The sequence below is a fragment of the Lissotriton vulgaris genome, chromosome 2_1 (assembly GCF_964263255.1).
Source record: "Lissotriton vulgaris chromosome 2_1, aLisVul1.2, whole genome shotgun sequence".
Taxonomy (NCBI): Eukaryota; Metazoa; Chordata; class Amphibia; order Caudata; family Salamandridae; genus Lissotriton; species Lissotriton vulgaris.
In genome coordinates this window covers 906,795,830-906,817,210 of record NC_141687.1, presented here as the reverse complement: position 1 = coordinate 906,817,210, position 21,381 = coordinate 906,795,830, and the positions used below count along the sequence as shown (strand labels likewise).

The 21,381-nt window shown below is 45.8% G+C and overlaps 1 protein-coding gene across 1 annotated transcript in view; it reads right to left on the bottom strand.

Moving 5' to 3' along the window:
* INPP5B (inositol polyphosphate-5-phosphatase B) overlaps nt 1-21,381 on the bottom strand; it is a 783,203-nt gene that overhangs the window by 683,244 nt on the left and 78,578 nt on the right. The window contains exon 6 of the mRNA XM_086956440.1: nt 5,293-5,403. Coding sequence (XP_086812566.1) covers nt 5,293-5,403 — 111 coding nt within the window. The remainder of the gene's footprint in view (nt 1-5,292; nt 5,404-21,381) is intronic.

Below are 21,381 nucleotides of genomic sequence, written 5' to 3'. Positions count from 1 at the left end.
ATATAATGGGTCGATCTCATTATATGCATTTTACAATTTAAACTAAAGCATTTCATTTTCAAAACTATTTTCCATGCATATGGCACTGGGTGACTGTACCTTTCCAAGTGAATTGTTTATATTTCAAATGTAAAATGTTTTGCAATTCATGTTGTTGACCTAGTTACACGGTGGTTGGTGTCATGCCCGGGCCAGGGACACTAGGACCCTGGGGCAAAGAGCAGAGGCCAGAGGACACCGGGCACCGCTTCTGGTTAGGGGAGGGGACAGGAAGGGACAAGGGACACTATAGAGCTGGACCTCGGGGCAGGAGGTCAGGGAACATGTAAGCAGAGCGATGACCAAATAAAGAAGCCTTACCACCAACCATTGTGTCCTGTATTTCCTATGTCCAATAGTGTGTAGGGCCACTAGTGTTGAACCTGCATAGGGAACTGTTTAGTTTGGGATATTGTATAGCCCAGATTCCATTAGAGCGGTATTTAAACAATCAAAAGATGTAGATGCTATATACAACTTGAAATCGATGTGGCGTGTGAAATGACATACTCAGTTAACTTGAACTACCTGTAATACATGCAGTGTTTTAGTTAAATTGTATTACAATTATCCATGTTCCCATTATTTATGTAAGCTTTTCTTTAGGTGAGTGAGCCTCAACATGCCTAAGGAAGGACAGTCGTGCTACGCACAATATGAAAGTATTACAATACTTTTTAAGTGCCTCTTCTGAACATTATTTTTGTCGGTCCTGTTTTATGAAAACAATGCCCTAACAGGATCCACTGGGCCTCATTTTTTTTAAAATTTATGAAGGAAGGGAAACTTCTCAAAACCTTCTGAGGGAACTTGGGTTCACATGATTGATTCATGTGCTGGGTGTAATTTCAACACGTTATATAAACCCTATCACTTTCAAAGTTCACTAGCTGCCTGTGGTCACTGTAGCCCTTCAGGAAACTTTCAGCTCTCTCATACCTCCCCTCCCCCAACACACCTACACCTGGGACTTGGCACAAAACCTACCTCTGCCACTGAACACACCCTGAGTTTGATACAGGAAATACAGTTCCATTGTGATCTGCGCAAATATCATTCGCTCCTCACAGTGTATAAGTCATGAATATAGGTTTATTGTGTTCTCTGGGTTTATGAGGCATGAATATAGGGCCATTGTGTACCGAGCCTCAGTTATGAAGATATGTTCATAATTCTCTCAGAGTTTGATTCATGAATGCAGGCAAAGTGTATGAGTCAGGAATGCAAGTTCACTGTGCGTGCAGAGGGTAGGAGTGCGGTATACAGAATCCCTTTACTCAGAGATGGGGGCATCAAGAATACACATTTCGGGTGCTCTCAGAAGATAGGTGTGATGAACAGTTGATCAGTAAGCCCCAGAAGATAGGCATTATGCATAACAGCTGTTAATTTGTAAGTACTCTGAGTTGGTGCTCCCAACCTTAGGGCGCCACCTCTAAATGTAGCCATATAATAAAATAAGCACTGGCAAAACCAGTAGATCTCCCCCTGGGGATCTGTTGGTTTTAGCAATACCTTTTAGCCATGATGTTCGGCAATACCCCATGCTTTGCAGCGTAGCTAAATAGAAAAAGTGTATTGCTGTATTTTGTAGGTGTTCACACCTACAAAATGATATAGCCGCTTTTTTTCCACACTCGCCCAATAAAATGAAAAAGAAAACACAATTGTTTTTTCTTTTCTTTGGAAATCAGGTAGGAAGAAGCAACATGGGCAGGTGTGCGGACGAAACATGGAAGGCGGTGGGGGCTGAAGCAACACGAGGGGGCTGTAAGCAACATGAAAGGTGCAGGTGGAGGGATCAACATTGAGGGCATGAGGGGAGTATCATGGGCACAAGAGAGAGTAACGTGATTCCAGGATAATGGTAAGCTTATGGTTCTGTATAACAGAAAATACACTTTCTATTGAACAATTGCTGCTTTTATGCTAAGTAACCTTTACGTTTTTTATGGAAATGTATCTGTGTTTGAACCTAGATATATACTCAAAGGTCTGTTGGTTGATAGCAGGATGAATGAACATGCCTCCAAACGAATGGATAATGAATGGTCAAATTCGAGAGCTTAAAGTGTGTTAGAAAATACAGGATTCCAGTGAACATGATGGTCAGTTTAATTTACTCTCAATTGCATGAGTAATGAATGTAAATGTTTACAGTTTATAACCTAGTTCAGATGAGCAAAAAAGTGGATGGCCATTGCGAATTTAAAAATGACTCCTGCAGTGCTATATTGTTTTTAATCCTAAACCATGGTTGTCCCAATAAAACATTTTTTCAAACCCTGTAGTTAGTTTTAACCATCACCTTCACTTGCTCTGCTGCCCTCATCAACCTGTGTTCATCAATTGGGTATTAAGTATACCTCTCTTAGTACAAAACATCCCTGAGCTCCTCCCTCTTAGTGAGGGGGTTGTAGCCATACCATGACTAGGCATGATGATACGAGGAGGTTCCCAATGAAGAAGCATGCCACCTATGGGGGGGAACAGCATTTACAAGCAACTTTTACCACGCAGTACCTTTACCACGCAACTTTTACAACGCAAGTCAATACAACGACTTGCGCTGGGGGGCGCTGTAGGATAGGGAATAGTTTAATTTACTATCCAAAACCTTCCCTACTATCCAAGGGGACTGGAGTTGGAATAGTAAATTAAACTATTCACTATCCAGCGCCCCCCAACGCAAGTAGTTGTAACGACTTGTGTTGTAAAACCTGCGTGGTAAAGGCATGCGTTGTAAAAGCATGCGTAGTAACGACATGGTGGTTGCGAGATACCGACCTACAAAAGGGACATTCCTCGACATTCCTCAATGGTAAGGTTCTCAGCTAGGCACTGAATGCTTATTGACCCAAAGGTTCCTATGCTTCTTTGAGATTATAGTCTTTTCATAAACTGGTTTGGTTTTTGCAATCCTCTAAGATAGTGGTTCTTAACATTTTGATTTCTGTGGACTCCCACTTAATCATTACTGGAACCCAGGGCCCTCACTGAATCATTATTGCAATCTGGGGGACACGCACAAGGAAGGTACTTACTGGAAGATGGTGACACCGGCCTAAGCATTTTTGTTATTTGAACCGCAGAACAATACATAAGAAGATATATAAAGAAACAAGCATTCATCAAATAAATATACAAATGATTAAATATCTTATGTAGTTTTCAAACAAATATAAAAATTCTAAATTTGAATGGGAAGTTTGGAGCTTCTCTGAATTAAATTGTGGCCACTCATTGTCCATACTAAATTCTGTTTGATGCACTTGCACTACTCCTGTGAATCAATTTGAGGATACTACCCTAAATTATGGCTTTCCATTTGAAATTCCTTCATATTTACAGAATGATTTAAAATGTTCAATTGAACTCTTTGCTTCTTTATTTACATTCAATGAAATAATCTGTTCATAATATTTTATTTTCTAAGCAGTTGTGGACCCCCTGAGAAGACTGCACAGACCCTTAGTGGTCCCCAAACCATAGGTTGAGATCCACTTCTCTAAGAGATACAGAAAGCCGAAGGTGCACTCTTAATTATTCAGAAGCATGGCAGTAGGCATGCAGGTCTTGCCATTGAAGAGTACACTACTGAATGGTATGGTTCATTACTTTGGATTCTGGTAATGTGTGGTTAAGAATATGTTTTTTCAAAACAATTACTAAACAATTACTAAACAATCAATATTAACCTGCAGTGAAGTTATTTACCTAACGGTGAATCAGACTCCAGTATCTGATCTAATACATTTGGCCCCTGTTGTGTACGGGATCAAAACTTGGTCAATAAACAACACAGTCAAATTAATTGTTATTATTCTTTCAGTTTTGCAGCCGTTTGTTAATGAAACAATAAAACATGAAGTAATGAGTAAAGAAGTTGCTTAAAATAAGGATTTGAAGACGATAGTTAAAATAGGACACAGAAAAAAGAGGCGGATGAAAGAAAGGTGGAAGAAAGGATAATAAATCATAAGTCAGCTAATTAAGAGAAGAAGAGATACCTTATTATCTTGAGCTTTGGGGAATGTACACTATGACCTCCGACCGACATCATTGCGGAATCGGGACCAACCGACCGACCTCCAGTCGGCGGTCCCAACTGCAGAATTACAATGCGACCGCACATGGTGAGGTCGCATTCTCCCATTTCTCAATTAGAGCATGTTCAGGGGTGTTCAGGGATGAACCAAGGGGCAACAAAGGTGCCCCCTTGGCCCCCAACCGCAAAGAGAAGGAAAGTCTAACAACGGCAGAAACGCCATCCATTGGGATTATAGGCCGGTCTCCGACAGGCTGCTTGAGCCCGTCGGAATCCAGCCAAAATGATTGGCTGGTTTCATGGCTAAGAGCACTGCGAGAAAAATGCCAACAGCAACACAGATGTTGAGGAAGACTATTTAAATAACCAAGCAGATTTGAATCAAATAATACACTCTGAAAATGCTCAGTGTTGTCTGTTTAGAACACTCTGATATAGGATTAGTGACTCATTGTAATCTTTAGACATTCTGAGTAAGGCATCCATTACGATGTTCAAAGAGACTGACTAGGCTGTATGAATTAGTACATAAAATGTTAAACTGTGTCCATTTCAAACACATACACAAGTATCGTCTTTAATGGCTAGGAAGTGATTTAACACGCCTCCAATAGATAAATTAGTAAACAGATGAAATCCGATTTTTCCCAATAACACATATGGATAATGAATGGCTATAAACGAGAGCTTGAAGTGTGGTGGAAAATACAGGATTTCAGTGAACACAATCGTTGTTTAATTTACTCTCAGTTTCACAAGCAATGCATGTGTATTATGTCCAGAGGCTTATGATGGGCCCAAAAGCAATGGATATTGTTTATTAGTTATGTCATGTTCTTTTCTACCTTATGTTGAGTTTACAGTCTATCTTTCAGGGAGCAGGAGCCCAGGATTCTTGGTTCATTTAAAAGAAAGGTTGTTTGGCCAAACCTTTCTTCACAGTTTCCAACAATAAGTTTGCAAAAGTGCACAGGGAATCCTAGCTCCAGCTTGGAATATTTACATGCAAAGACTCCACTGAGGAGGGGAATCATTCATTGGATGAATAAAGTGAGCATTGAATCAAAACTTGTCAGCACACCAGTAGCTACTCAACAGGCAGCTCAGGCTCTCTTTAACAGGTGTACACTTTGCCAAGGCTTGTTTCCTCAGTCGGCCCCTGGCTGATGGGTGCAGACAGATGGATGTACAATACTGTTCCATACCTGGGTAAGACTTACGGATGAACAACAGGAACTCTCTCGTATGAGACCCGAAGGGTAACTGCACCTCCAAATCAATGTCTTTTGACAGAAATCTTACTGCAACATCAGCACCTTTTGAAAAACAGACAAGCAAAAAATGGTATAAGAGGTAATGTATCCACACACAGTACTGTATATTGTACAATTGCCACTCTGACACTGTAGTTATGTCTCTGTATATAACAGGAAGCTATTAAGGCCATAGGCGGGACACAAAGTACAAATGGGAACCAGTGCCTGCCAATTAAGTCATTAGTTATATAGTATTTCAGTGAGTGAGTAAGAGAGCGGTGATGGAGACGAAAAAGGGAGAGAATTTGTAAGGGCCAGTGAAAAACAGGAACATGATTAATATGAATAACAACAGCTGGGTGGTTGTAATGTACTTTAAAAAGGAAAGGGGTGTTTTGCAAAAGTATAAGTCTGAAGTAATGGGGCACAATATACTAATAAAAAGGTAGGCAAAGACGTGCTTGACAATGTTCTTCATTCCTTGGGTTTTCCTCTTATTTTAATTGATGTTAATAGGGGTCAGCACCGCTCCCCGATAAGAGAGTAAGAGACAGGTATAAGAGACGCAGCGGTGTGGATATTTCAGAGAGACGGAGAGAGAAGAATACACGTGAAATACAGAGAGAGGAGTAATGAGATAAATAGGATAGGAAGAATAGCTGAGATGTCGGGGAATGGACAAATGGACATTGATTAGGGGTCTCCACTGGTTGAAGTTGAGTCAGAGTGAGTGATATTAAGTGAGTGATATTAAGAGACACTGGGTGAGCAAGAACGTGTGAGTGAGAGTAAGAGTTAGTGGAAGAGTGTGAGTGAGAATTTATGATTGAGTCCAAGTGAGAGTCAGTTTGAGCGAGAAATTAAAAGTTGGAGTGAATGATGCTGAGTGAATGCAAGTGATTAAGATGGATGAGTTTGGGTGAGAAAGAGTTAGAGTGAGTGTATGTATATGAGCTTGAGAGAGTATCTGGTGTTATGCTTGCACATCTGCAGTTGGCCGTGGAACACAGAAGGTACTTCTTGGCATACAGAGGCAACCACTGCAAAAGGCTACTGCTGGTATTCTAAATACAATTCTTAGCATGACATGTACCTGTGACAAAATATTGGCACTGCCATTCTAGAGGTAAGACTTAGCATTTGGGGACACTTATTGAAAACTTCTGGCACTGGCATACTGGAGCAAATTCTTTGGCATAGGGGGCACCCATGGCACGATGTTGGGACTGGCACCCGGACAGCAATTCTTGCATAAGTGGGCACAATTGTGGCTTATTGGGGGGAGGCAATCAGAATGCTGACCCTCACATACTAGAGGCAATGTTTAACATAGGAGCCACCCATGATATATGGAGTGCACTAAGGACAAAATTCGGGCACTGTCAAATTGTATGTAATGTTTGGCCTAAGGGGGCACTCATGACAAAATGCACATGTTTAAACACATTGTTGCTATGTTTCATTATTTTGAATACATGAAAAAGTATATTTTTTAATAAATCTTAAAATAATTTAGGCTCCCAGTACAGTAGCGTATTTTGTGGCACTATATACTTTTGAGATGAACACATAACAACCACATCATATTTTAAAACAAAGAGAAATTAGTAAGGTCTCCCGGACATTGCTTAGCCACACCCTAAAATAGGTGGTATCTAAAATAGATATCTGTGTTGTTACATTAGTCATGCAGTTATGGAACTTCTAATCAGGATCATGTGACAGTGCTTCATGGGAAGATTTAGGGTCAAACGACATAATGTCACTTCAGTGATGTCATTCAGGTCAAAGGGTGTGTGATGTCACTTCCACTACTCCTGACATTTTGGGGAATCAACATTCACGGGGGCACTGTTGTGGTATCACACTGTCATTTACAGACAACACATTTTCCATTGAAATGGCCATTAAATTTGCACTGACATACAATCTTACTGGTAAAGCTATATAGCGCACAAATTAGAATGTGTGGAAATCAGGTTTCTGCGAATATTTATCGTTGGTGCATCACCAAGTAATGTGCCTTGATTTGTTTTGATCGTATCTAAATCTTTGTTCCCATCAAACTTTATAATTACAAAAAATTTGCTTCATTTGTGCTTTCCTAATTGCCGATATATTTTTAAATGTGTATAGTTCACTTTCAAGTATTTAAAATTTTGTTTTGTGTTAGAAAAACACTGACACCCTAAACACCTTTTGTACACTTCCTGTACCCCAGCAAGATTGTCACCTGGGTCCCTTTTACAAAATACTCTCACATTTGTAGTCAGAAAAATGCAAACACACACCAGTGAACGAATATCTAACAATTTGTCATAAGACATAGCTTGACATTTGACTTTTGTTTTTGAAGGCACAGAAAACGTGATAAGTTAAACACAAAATGTAAAGGAATCTTTATTGCTCAATCACCTTCTGAACTCCCGCATGGTTATTTTTGGGATGCAGCAGCATCCCTCCCCCGCACCCCTACTTCCAGTGCCTATGCAATAAAGACCTTACCGTGGTTCGCCTAATTGCACAGCCCCCCTTACATAGATGCCCCACTCACCTTCTTGTAATCCTTCTTCACTCCAATACCCGGCCCATGGTAGGTCCTAACTGGAGACAAAGCGTCTAAATGGTAGGTTTAGGATTCTTTGTGATGTTGGCACCTCCCATGAAGTAGACTCATCAAATCCAACCAGCACTACACAGAACAAGCAGTAAAAGGTGTCTGTGGCTTTAGAACTACACTCAATCAAACAGGTCTTCATACCTACTGCTCAAGCTGCTAGCGCATAAGGAAGCCAGCCAAAGTGTAGGCCTCCCCTTCAAGGCCCTGTTAGGAAAGCATATATGATGCATGCTTCCTCAGACTCCTTTCCCCTACAATCCCCTTTCAAAATGCACCAATCTCCCAGGTTTACATTTTAAACTATTGTGTTGTTTTGGCAGTTTCACAGAAATCGATGGGGTGTCATTTCTCACTCCATTATCACTCGCCCTTTTCTATAGAGCCATTTCCTTTATTTGTCGTGCAAGCCTTAGTATCACTAAACTTTGGACAATGTACGGGTTAAAAAGGGTCTATAACACAATTCTACTAGTAATAGTTCTTGTAATAAGATCATGTTTTTACATGATGCTTATGTAACAATTTTTTGCCAATCAAATTCCTATCAATATCATATGTTGCCCATTTCAAAAGTCTTGAAGGCGATGTACTTGTTGCTGGACGCGGCATTTCGTGGTACCTTGTCTCAGAGCTGGACAAATCTTGCAGTCTTCCTAGTGGTCCATGATATATGGAGGGTTGTAGTGATGCCCAGTTTCTTGAAAAAAGACAAGCTGGGAGATGGCCAATGCTAACAACTTTCTTACTGTCATTCTGATGCCCGCCTTGGCTCTAATTTGGCAAAAGTGTGTGGAAATGTGTGGCTTAAGAGCCCTTAGATTTCAATCAAGAGAACAATATTACTGCCACTTAATAATTAAGCTTTCACCACTGTTGCAGGACAGCGATTGCAATTGGTAAATGCACTGGTTGATATCAGGACCATCCTCAATCAGGCAGGGGTGTAGCTTGGTCAGTAAGACTGGGGAAGGGCGAGGGGGGGATTGTGAGCTTCAGATTTTCCGACAATCGGGCTGGTGTATAATATATAAATACATTATATGACAAGCAGGGTGCATGAGAGGAGCCTAATGGGCAGTGGAGAGGGAGAGCAATGTGGGCAGGTTGGAGTGCTAAGCAGTGCCGGCTGGCATGTAAGGAGGGTAGTGAGACGGAAGAGAAAAAAATACAATTTATTAATATATATTTTTTAATTATACTTACCTTCAATCCTGGCGCGAGTCCTCCTCGCGCGAGTCCAGGTAGGCAGGCAGGCTCCAACGCAGCACCAGTAAACTGCAGTAACCAATCCTGGTGCTGCCTTAAGGCTGCATGAAAGCAGCGCTAGATTGGAGGGAGAGGCCTCTCTCACCACTCCCGAGGGCACTAGAGCCCAATGCAGCTGGGTTGAGAGGTTTAAACTGTGCATGTGGGGAAACATCCTTTACAACGCAACCTTTACCACGCAGTGCTTTTACATGGCAACTTTTACAACGCAAACCATTACAACGCATTGCGCTGGGGGGCGCTCTAGGATAGGGAATAGATTTAATTTACTATCCAACACCTTCCCTACTATCCACGGGGACTAAAGTTGGAATAGTAAATTAAACTATTCACTATCCAGCACCCCACAACACTATGCGTTTTAAAGGCATGCGTTGTAAAACTTGCGATGTAAAAGCATGCGTTGTGATGTCATACATCCGTACATGTGTGGCTGGCCGTCGCAAAAGGGCCGGCCAAAAAGACATCCGCACTTTAAACCTAAAGTGCCCTGCCCATACCTAAAGTGCCCTGCCCATCACTGCTTTCTGGTGCTGTCTGACTGTGGAAAGCAAAAAGCCCCCCCCCTCACTCATCTACACCCCCCCCCCCCCCCCACACATCCTGACGCTCTGCTCGGGCCTGGTTTTGAAAAATAAAATGGTAATAAATTAACTTCGTTACCATTTTATTTTTCCATATCTGGGGGCAGTTTGGTTAGTGGGGAGACGCTCCTCTGCCTTAACGGAGGAGCCGCATCTGGTGCTAAGAGAGAAAACACATTATTATGTAAAGTAACCAATATTTTTGAGGACTTTCAAAACAGAGAGGGAGACATTGTGTGCACGTTTTTGTCTGTGTGTATGTAAAAACCCCTGGTGAAATCCGACCGACCTCTCACAATATCTGACTGAAAGCACCTGCAAACGACTGTACTGTACCTGTATTGGGAGAGTGTAAAACCCCAAACACCCCACGGATGCCACGTCCCTGGAATCAAGGCAGTGTGCAAGAAATGGTCTTGTGCAATCTCTATCTGCTTCATTGACAACTGTGCATGCCACTGCTCTGACTAAGAGATCAGCAGAGATGAGAATCATAGGCATCGCAGAGAAATCCTTTTTCAGGGTCTTCAGACCCACTCACTCCCTCCGCTCGGATCTGAGAGGATGGCCATGCAGTTTGGATGAGGCATGGTTCCTTCGGTCTCCCATTCTTTCTAACACCTGTATTCAGTGCAGACTATCACAGTTGAAAACAGATTTTGGCTGCTATACAAATTCTTAGCAGCTGTTAGATCAGAGACTTTTTAGGGCATGGCAAAGAGGAAAATTTCCCAGGGCCCGAATCCCCTAGTGCGCCACCTGGGATATTGCATTTTTCTTTATCTAGCTCACTGTCACGTCGCCTCGCCTGACCTTAGTCAGGACAGGACAGGCGAGCAGGAAGAAGGAACAGGAAGTTGGGGACAGGAAGGGGATATAGTCTGTAAGCCAGTCCGAGGCTGGCAGGGAATAAAGATAGACGTTCCTAGAAAGCCTCTGCCTCGGTGTGTTTATTTCGAAGAGTGATCCTGACAATGGCGACGAGGGTGGGATCTTCCTAAAACCCACCAACTGTAACATCACTCAGCCAACCAGAGTGGCCGACCACCGAGCCCAGCAGCCTGTTTCGCCGGCGGCGCAAGAAAAAACAAAAAAGCGCGAAATTCAAATTAACGTCGGAGCTGCCAACATCGATTCAGCGTCGGAGCTGCCGCCTTGTGCACTCACCGGAAAACATGAACAATCCCTGACACTGAGTGCCGCCAGCCAGGAGCAGGAGGAGCGGGAGCGCATATGCCAGAGCGCTGCCCCACGTAGTCCCAGACGCGAGCAGCCTGAGAGGTCCGAGGCGCCCGTGCAGCGCGAGAAAGAAGCTGCCCGCATCCGCGATCGAGGAGCGAGGGTGAGTCACACCCGGCAGTCTTCCCTGCGACGCCAGACCCGAGCAGAGGCCCAAGCATACAGCGGCAAAGCAAGTAAGAGGCAAGACGTCCCGCGCGGCGGCCATTTTTAAGTCAGGCGCCGGCGCATACACAACCCACGACCCTACAATGGCGGCCATCTTAAGGTCAGGCGCCAATCACTAAAAAAGAGTCTCAACTGCGAGAAAGTGGCGGAAAACACGCACGAAGACGCAGAAAAGCCTAAAACCTTTCCCAGACGCCTGTATTCACTGAGAAACAGAACAACCTGCCTACTCCTGGGTCAAATTGCTACACATGTCTGACCCACCTCCCGATAGCTCGAGCTCGTCTGGAGGGAGCAACACAATCGGTCCAGCCCCACAATCCAATCCGGGTGACGCACCCACCATGGCCAACAACCCCATTGGAGCGGCTTTCATGCGCCAACCACAGCCACTACCACTGACACCAAGCAACAGTATGGGCCCAACGTGGAAGAGTTGGAGTGAGGACTTTGAGGACTATATGATAGGCTCCCGGGTGCAGGACCCCAAGCAGAAACTAGTGGCGCTGAGAAACCTGATAGGCCCAGACATTGCACAGATCATCAAAGAACTACCCAATGCAGCGACCGTCACCTATGAAGAAGTAAAAACCGCCCTCGATAGACGGTTCCTCCACAAGCGCAACGTAGATTACGAAAGACACACCTTCAATCAAGCTATTCAAGAAAAAGATGAATACATGAGTGACTTCATCATGCGTATAAGGAGGCTAGCACGATACTGTGACTTCGACAACTTCAAGACAGAAGACGCATTGAGACTCCGCATCATTGAAGGATGTCACTCCGAAACTCTCCGCCGAAGGCTTCTGAAGAAACCATACACCTTAGAGGAAATAGAGGAGCTAACCCGGATAAATGATCAAGCGCACAACTATGCCAAACGGATGGGAACACCTAAATCTGACCAGAAGGACCATGCACTGAGAGTCCAGACACACAGATAATCAAAAGTGACCAAACCAACGTCTAGCTCTCACAAGTCTCACACCTCCAGAAAGGCATCCTCCAAAGGAAGTTCACGACACTCCAGGTCAGCCAAGTCAGCACCCACCTGCTACAGATGTGGACAAGAATACCCACATTCAGGACAATGTCCAGCTATTGGTCAGCGATGTCATCGCTGTGGGAGAGACAACCACTTCGAGATAGCATGTCAAGCTAAGCAGTCAACACACAGATCATCAACCAAAGGCCGGGACACTCGCCACCATGCGAGAGCCATCAAAGGGAGGGAAAGTCGCTCCTCCAGTTCATCAAACTCCAGCGTCCAGTCAGCATACTCCAGTCAGTCAAGAGGTCGCTCCGAGAGAGCTTATCGAACCAGACACCACACAACAGAATCCTACCGGTCACGCAGGACCTCCTCCAGCGAGTCATCTTCATCACGCACCCCTGCGTCTCAGGACAGTGACGAATACATCTGCATGGTATCGGATCCCGACCGTTTAAAAAGATACCCGAAACTGGACATCCTGATAGGAGAGCATCCTGCAAAATTTGTGCTGGACTCAGGAGCGTCACTAAATTACATCTGCGCTCTGGAATACCATAACATGAGACAAAGACCCAAACTAGAACCTGCCGCCGTCCGCATCTTCACGTGGATGTCACGCAAACCCCTACCATGCCTAGGCCGGTTTCCCACCACTCTCACATTCAAAGACCGGACGGTCGACGCCTACATCCATGTGGTAGAGGGACCAGATGTAGCAGACTGTTTACTCAGCCTACCCACAGCAGAAAGACTCAAGCTGGTAGAACTCCTCTATATGACAGAAGACGCTCCCGACATCGTAGGAAATTTTCCAAACCTCTTCAAAGGCCTTGGGAAACTAAACCATTTCAAAGTAAAACTCCACATCAACGAGAAGGTGACGCCCATCGCTCAACACCACAGGAAGGTGCCATTCCACCTCCAACAAGCCGTTGATGACGAATTACAAGATCTACTCCAGACGGACATCATCGAACGCACGTCAGGACCCACACCATGGGTGTCACCAGTCGTGGTAGTCCCCAAGAAAGGTCAAGACAACAAAGTCCGACTGTGTGTCGACATGCACGCGCCCAACACTGCCATCGAGCGGGAGCGCCATCCTGGGCCGCACATCAGCGACATGATCACGAAGTTGAATGGTGCCACCGTATTCTCCAAACTCGACCTCAATAAAGGTTACCACCAGTTGGAGCTTCACGAAAAATCAAGGTATATCACAACATTCACTACGCATCAAGGCCTGTTCAGATATAAACGACTGAATTTCGGCATCTCCTCGGCCGCCAAAATCTTCCAGGAGGCCATCAGACGGGTCATACAAGGCATCCCCAACGCCTTTAACTATAGTGATGACCTGCTAGTTTTCGGCAAAGACCAAACTGAGCATGATACGGCTCTGGACAGGGTCTGTCACGCGCTGCTGACCGCAAACCTGACCCTCAATGCCAGTAAATGTGAGTTCCACAAAGACACCCTGAAATTCTATGGACACATCTTTTCTAAAGAGGGGATGAGACCAGATCCCGAGAAGGTAGTGGCACTTGCGGACACCCCAACACCCCGAGATGTGAGCGACCTTCGTTCCTTCCTCAGAATGGCGAGCTACTGCGCGCGTTACATTCGCGACTACGCCACCATCAGCTACCCTTTACGTGAACTCACTCGCCAGGGCCAACCATTTGAGTGGACTGAATCGTGCCACCAAGCATTTACCACCATCAAACAAGCCGTTGGGTCCGCCATAAATCTGGCATACTTTGACACCAAGAAAAACACAGAAATCACAGTCGACGCCAGCCCAGTGGGCCTGGGCGCCATCCTGGCCCAATATCGCGAAAATTCAGATCAACGCCACATCATCGCGTACGCAAGCCGCAGCCTCACGGACACTGAAAAAGCGTACTCCCAGCCGGAGAAAGAAAGCCTGGCTGTGGTGTGGGCGTGCGAACACTTCCACCTGTTTGTTTATGGCAAGCATTTCACAATCATCACGGACCACCAGGCCCTCATCACCATCTTCGGAAACCCCAACGCAAAGATGCCGCCGCGCATTGAACGGTGGGGCCTGTGCTTGCAAGACTACAATTTCACGATCATCCACAAACCAGGAAAAGCTGAAAACCCAGCCGACTTCATGTCGCGCCATCCACTAGCTGGAGCTCGGACTGCACTATCCGTGGCTGACGAATACCTTCACTTCGTAGTTGACACGGCATGTCCACCCACAGTTCCTATTGAAGCCATAAAGGAAGCATCTGCGCTCGACCCACTCATACAAGCGGTAATGACTCGCATCCGCACAAACTCCTGGAGGGATGTGAAACACTCACCGCAAGACTCTGACCTCTTACGTCAAGACATTGCCGCGTTCCAACGTGTGCGCGACGAACTCTCTATCAGCGACAACGGCCTTCTCTTGAGAGGGGGGAGGATCGTGATTTCACTCAAATTGCGCCAAGGAGTCATCAACCTGGCACATGAGGGCCACAGAGGCATCAACGCAACTAAGAAATCCTTGAGAGAACGCGTGTGGTTCCCCACACTTGACCACATGGTAGAAACAACCCTGAAAGACTGCATGACATGCCAGGTGGTCAGTCGGGAAGAACCCCCAGAACCGCTACAAATGTCGGATCTACCAGAAGGGGTATGGCAGCAAGTGGCAGTTGACTTCTTCGGACCACTGAGATCAGGACAATATATTATCGTTATCATGGATGAATACTCACGGTTCCCCTTTGCGCATCTCATAGCATCCACTCGAGCAACAACGGTAATCCCGGTGCTTGATGAAATCTTCGCGGCATGGGGTATTCCTTTGCGAGTAAAAACAGACAATGGACCGCCATTTAATGGCCATGAATTCGCAACCTTTGCAACCCATCTCAACTTCAAGCATAAGAAAATCACTCCATTATGGCCACAGGCGAATGGCATGGTGGAACGATTTATGGGGACACTTAAAAAGGCGATTCAACAGACAGAACTGACACACAGAGACATTCAACAGACACTAAACGAAGTGCTGAGAGCATACCGAAACACACCACACAGTACCACCAACCAGTGCCCAGCCACTGTGATGCTAGGAAGGACACCTTGAACCCGACTACCCATGGCGGATTCCACACCTCAACAACGACATGTCACCATCGACCACGAGACACTAGTTGAGATGGATCATAAGAATAAACACAAAATGAAGACATACGCGGACCAGCGCAGACACGCCAAAGACACCAACATCCAAGAAGGAGACTGGGTGATTGTCCGAAGTGATCGACGCGCCAAAGCAGACAGTCGATATATCGACATCCCTTTTCAAGTTATCAAAAAGAAAGGAACAATGATCACGGCCAAGGCCGATCACAAACAGATAACGAGGAACATCTCGCATTTCAAAAGATGTACCCCGAACACCCAGCGTGAGACATCGGCAAGTCAAACTTCAAGTGAGTCTCACGACCAAAGCGACAGCAGTGACCAATGCCCTCACAGTCCTACACGGACCACGGAAGCCACGAGTCATCAGAATCAAACGTCAAGACGAGAGACACGTCCTCAACGTCTAAAAAGGAAACCCCGATGATTGGTTGAAGAAATGGAGTAGGAGTAAGACTTTGTGAAACAGGGGAGATGTCTGCTCTGACTAAGAGATCAGCAGAGATGAGAATCATAGGCATCGCAGAGAAATCCTTTTTCAGGGTCTTCAGACCCACTCACTCCCTCCGCTCGGATCTGAGAGGATGGCCATGCAGTTTGGATGAGGCATGGTTCCTTCGGTCTCCCATTCTTTCTAACACCTGTATTCAGTGCAGACTATCACAGTTGAAAACAGATTTTGGCTGCTATACAAATTCTTAGCAGCTGTTAGATCAGAGACTTTTTAGGGCATGGCAAAGAGGAAAATTTCCCAGGGCCCGAATCCCCTAGTGCGCCACCTGGGATATTGCATTTTTCTTTATCTAGCTCACTGTCACGTCGCCTCGCCTGACCTTAGTCAGGACAGGACAGGCGAGCAGGAAGAAGGAACAGGAAGTTGGGGACAGGAAGGGGATATAGTCTGTAAGCCAGTCCGAGGCTGGCAGGGAATAAAGATAGACGTTCTTAGAAAGCCTCTGCCTCGGTGTGTTTATTTCGAAGAGTGATCCTGACACTCACCTCTGTCTATTTACATATCTCGGTCTCTCTCTGCCAACTGCTACCACTTCGTCTCTTTCTGTTTGCCCAGTGGCGTCATATGGATTTTTGGGGGTTCCAGAAAGACCTATTCCAACTGTTTTTGTGTGAACCCCATTTCTAAAAGTTTGTGGGCGTCAATTAGCAGAGAGTGAATGTAAATGTAAATGTATAGGCATTTTTATAGCGCACTACTTACCCGTAGGGTCCCAAGGCGCTTCGACCGCTGCGAAACCCTTCCTGGCTTCCCTGAGAGATGGTCCCTTAATGGGTATCTCCAGGGTGAGACCAGGCATCCCCGGCGGTCTGGTGGGGCCGTTAGTGAAGATGAGGCAAGCTAATGCCCAGAGTTGCCGAGTGTGATCGCTGATCAGAGTGGGCACCGAGGTGAGAGAATTATCGAGTCCGCTGACCCTGGTCCAGAAACCTGCCGCGCCGGGAATCGAACCCTGGTCCCGGGCCGTCCTCTGCTCTCGGGTCTGCCGCCTCTAACCAGTGAGTCACACTACTTCACAGAGTGGGCTGCAAACTTAAGAATAGGGGGCCCAAAAATATGTATTGCCTGGGGCCTCAAAAATACTTAGAAGACAATGTGTTAGATGGACAACAATTATGTTTCATCCCCTGCCCTGACTGCTGAGCACCTTGTAACCCTGTTTCAGTAGCGGCTGCTACCGAACTGAGTTGGTGTGGCGGGGGGAGGGGAAGAGGAATCTAATTTTTTTTTAATTGGACTGCCTGTCCTCCGTCCTCCGTCCTCTTCAAATTCCTGTAGCGGCCAGCAGCAGGACGCACCCGGGCACAAGCTCCCCATAGGCAATCACAACACTGCAATGCAGCATTGTGATTGGTCTGAGTGCTGTGGATCGGTGCTCAGACTGGAACAGGGCGCCTGTGCATGTTCCTCACCAGGCTGTATAATGCAGCCTGTTAGGAACATGCAAAGAGGGCCGGCCAACCAGTTCATGTGCGCTTAGGGAGTGCACACCACTCCTCCCCTGCTCTGGTCAGCCCTGCACACCCCAACACTGACTGCAATAGGGAAAATGTAATGAAAATAACAAAACGTTATTATAATTTTATTTCTAGGCAGTGGGGCTGCGCTCCTCCGCCTTAGTGGTGGAGCTGCCTCTGCCCTGTTGTAGAATTAACCTTATACAAATGTTATGTTGCCGCTATTTAATGTGTTCCTCTGCATTTCGTTTTAGCCTGCTTTGTATTGTACGCGCGCAGCCTTCTTTGTGATTTATAGTGACCACTCTACACTTTTGTTGCACTTTATTTTGTATGTTTGACTAGCCTTATATGCTGCAGGTATGCCGTACTATTATTACTTGTGTTTGCACTACAAATTCTTGTGCATAATCGTTGCCGCTGTACATATGAAACCTGTTGTGCAGTGCCTTGAAACCTGTTTTCTGGTGGAGTTCATGCTATATAAGGCAATAAATATATAAATGCTATCCCCAGTCTGCTGACGACACCCAGCTGATTATTGAACATGAGAAGCAGGCTTCTACAGAAGCCATGAGGATCAGAGGCTGTCTATTGGCCTTCAATCAATGGATCGGCCATCATTTTCATGAGCTCGATGTGAACAAAGCACAGTTACCAATTGTGGGTGATTTATAACCGCGTGGGGCACTTTATATAGACACTATAGATACATACAAAAGCAGAGTAAAGGCGTAAACACTCTGATAAATAAAGACTCAGGGAAGCTATGAAGAAGAATTAGAGTTTTGAAGTTTTGGGAACGTAACTAGGTTAGGGGACAATATTTTTTTGATATTTGGTTCCAGAGTTTGGACGCTATTTAGTATGGGGAAGGAAACCCTGATGCCTGCTTCCAAAAGGAACCCCCTGGACATTCTTCTGACGTAGATTTATCCCTAAAGGTGCAGGTAAATCCGAGTTCCAGGTACTGTTTCTATCTTCTCAGTAAGATACTAATTTCCCTCCCTAAGGAATTTCTCTCCTGCGTGGCGGCCTCTTGTTTGCATCCAAAACTCAGCTATGGCAACAGTCCCTGCTGCATCCCCCCCCTCCTCCAGTGCTTGCTAAGCTGCGGTGTTTACAAAGTGTAGCAGTAAAGATAATGCAGAAACGAGGAAAAAATAATAATGCATCCGGGTATGCAGAGGTCGTCATTGTTTGACAGCTGTCTGTGCAGAGGGTTCAATTTAAAATTGTCTGTCTTATACATAAGTCCTTATATGGCGGTGAGGCCTGTGAGCTCACTAGCTATCTCTATCACAGCACACCTGCCAGCAGTGATTTTTTTTTGTACAATTTTATATAGCGAGAACTCGACCCGAAGGTATTGGAGCGCTTTACATGAACACCAGTTATGCTACAAAATGACACATTCATTTGTGGTAGGTAAGGGGAGATTAAGTTATTTGCCCAGAATCACATGATGTCGAACCAACGCCGAGGCTCAAACTTGGCTCCCCAGCTCCAAGGTCGGCAGCTCTGGCCGTTACGCCGTATTCAGTTGAACATTTATCTTATTCAGCTGCGAGCTGTGGAAGAAAGTGATTTTGCATCTATGAAAACTGGGCAACCACTTGACCTGTAGAAGGCATTAAAGACCTTTCTTATTTCTTGATTGGCTGGGAGCCCAAGGGCTTCTACTGACACCAGCACCTGGAATCCACTAGATGGCGTTCCAAGCACTTCCCATATAATATCTACATCAATCATTACTCAGTTTGGATGTCAGTGCCTTGAACATCTCATTACCATGGGGTGCATCACATCCCGCGCATTTTGGTTTATGGGCCCCTAAAAAGTCACTTAGGCTTGCCACCTCCAAGCTGTACAAAGGGCCTTAATGATGCAGGGGCTCCTAATGGGTGGGCACTCTATGCACTTTGTCCTTGTACCCAGTACTTTAAGTGGAATGAATAAACTGGGGGGTTTTCATAGGGGCGTGGCTGGTGTAATTAAGGGTGTGGCTAAAAAAACACATAAGCTAAAAATCTGTGCTTAACATAGTGTGCCACCCGACTGGTATTTTGCTGCTTCTGTCCTTGAATCCAGATATATAATTATAATAAGTAACATTATGCCTACAACAGGCCAGGACTATTGGCATTGTCACAGGTTATTAGTTGCATAAGATAAATAAGCAACAACTACGGCTTCGTTGTATATAACATTGAAAATGCTTCAGTTCTGAAATGAGACTGTGAAAGAACTATAACGAGTCTCTTTGAAGTTAGATCAAAGGTAGTGAATGCTGGTACTGCTGCAGAGTTAAGATTTACTTTTCACCCTGATGGTGTGTGTAAAAATGGAGAGCCCGCTAGGGACCCATCTCAGCACCTACTTTTTAGACCTGCCAGTTGTGAGCACCGGTAGGACCCGGTCCACTTAAAGCCCTGCTTGTACTCCATCTCTGCGCACCAGGAGGACCCGGTCCACTTAAAGCCCTGCTTGTACTCCATGTCTGCCAACATTGGTGTGTTTGGGCTTTTTAGCGCACGTACATGATTGCTGCACTCCTATGGGGCAGTCGATTGGTATAAAGAGCCTACACTACAGAATCTCAGTACGAAGGGGCCGCTTCTCAGATTGCGGAGTTCATCCCCAATCCGACCACCTGTGATAGAAACCTAAGTAGACACCAGGGATTTTATTTTTAAAAGGCATGGGGCAGAAGGCTGGCCCCAGGGGTGGCTCCTCCACAATGGCGGAGGAGCGTCAACCCACTGGCTCAGAGGCAGCAGCTGAAAAATAAATCCGTACTTTACTATTGTTTTATTTCTCAGCTGCTGGCTGAGCCAGCGGTGAAGGGAGGAGGAATAACGTTTTTTATACACTTCTAGGTCTGTTGGGCTGTCCGTTTTGGCCGGCCAAACTGCTATATTACCCAGCCAGTTTGCAGAAACAGAACAGACTCCTTGTGCCTGAGTGATCATTAAACTAGCCCGCTCCGGCCAATCCCCGCACTGCTCTCATGCTATTGCTAATAGCATGAGAGCAGTGCTAGGATTCCCTAGAGACTCTATTATGCTGTCCCAGTGTCTACTGGTACTAGGAAGCAGCAGAAGACCGAGGCACGAGGCGTCCGGCAGCTTCAGGTATGTTTTATTTTATTTTGTTATTATCAAATCCAACTGCTCCCCCTTCAGCGCTCCCCCCCACCACCTCCACCCGCCCCACCACTTTCTAATTATGTTGGCCTCCCACTGGCTGGCACTTCTTGGCTTCGGGTCTCCCTTCCCAATTTCCTGGACACCATGGTCTTTCCGAGGGATTTAATGTCAAACTGCCTGCCCCAGAGGGCCCAAAAGATAATTTTACCTCAGGTAATTTAATTTCTAAAAAAAAAAAGAAAGGGGTAGAGCTTCTGCCCGTCCTGTTGTTGGGCCGCTCCCACACTTCTGGACCATTTAAAAGCTTCGGCAGCACACTACACCATTAGGTAAATATTTGTGCAAAAAAAGTATGAGGAGGGGGCTGGCCCGTTTGCATCGGATAGCCCCCTCACCTCAGTTCCCCAAACCCAGATACTCTTCCTTAGATTCTTCAGATGGGTGGGGGGCGAGGGCAGGGTTGGATTGGGATTAAAAATCGGTCCGGCACCCATAAAAAAAATCGGCCCACATTTGCATAATGCCTGCCCTCAAATCACTGCTTCGGCGTAATTTTACATAAAAAAGTGGGGAGGGGGAATATGCACACATCAGTTTACACTAGTGAAACACCCCTGAAAACAAGTGAGGCCACTTCTGCACAGGGCCCCTGCCCCGCTCAGTATGCCTACATTAATGGGAGGCCCAGCGAGAGAAAAGGGGTGACACCTCTACCTATTGCTCCTATACGGGAGGTAATGAGCACCCATCTCCCTCCAGAAAGGCCACTCCGACACCCACTGGGCCGCAGGCGGCATCGAACAATAGAGACACCGCCCAAATCCGCCCCCAAGCTGCTCAAAAGCAGCCCTCAGGTGAAACTCGGCCCCCGGCCCCTCG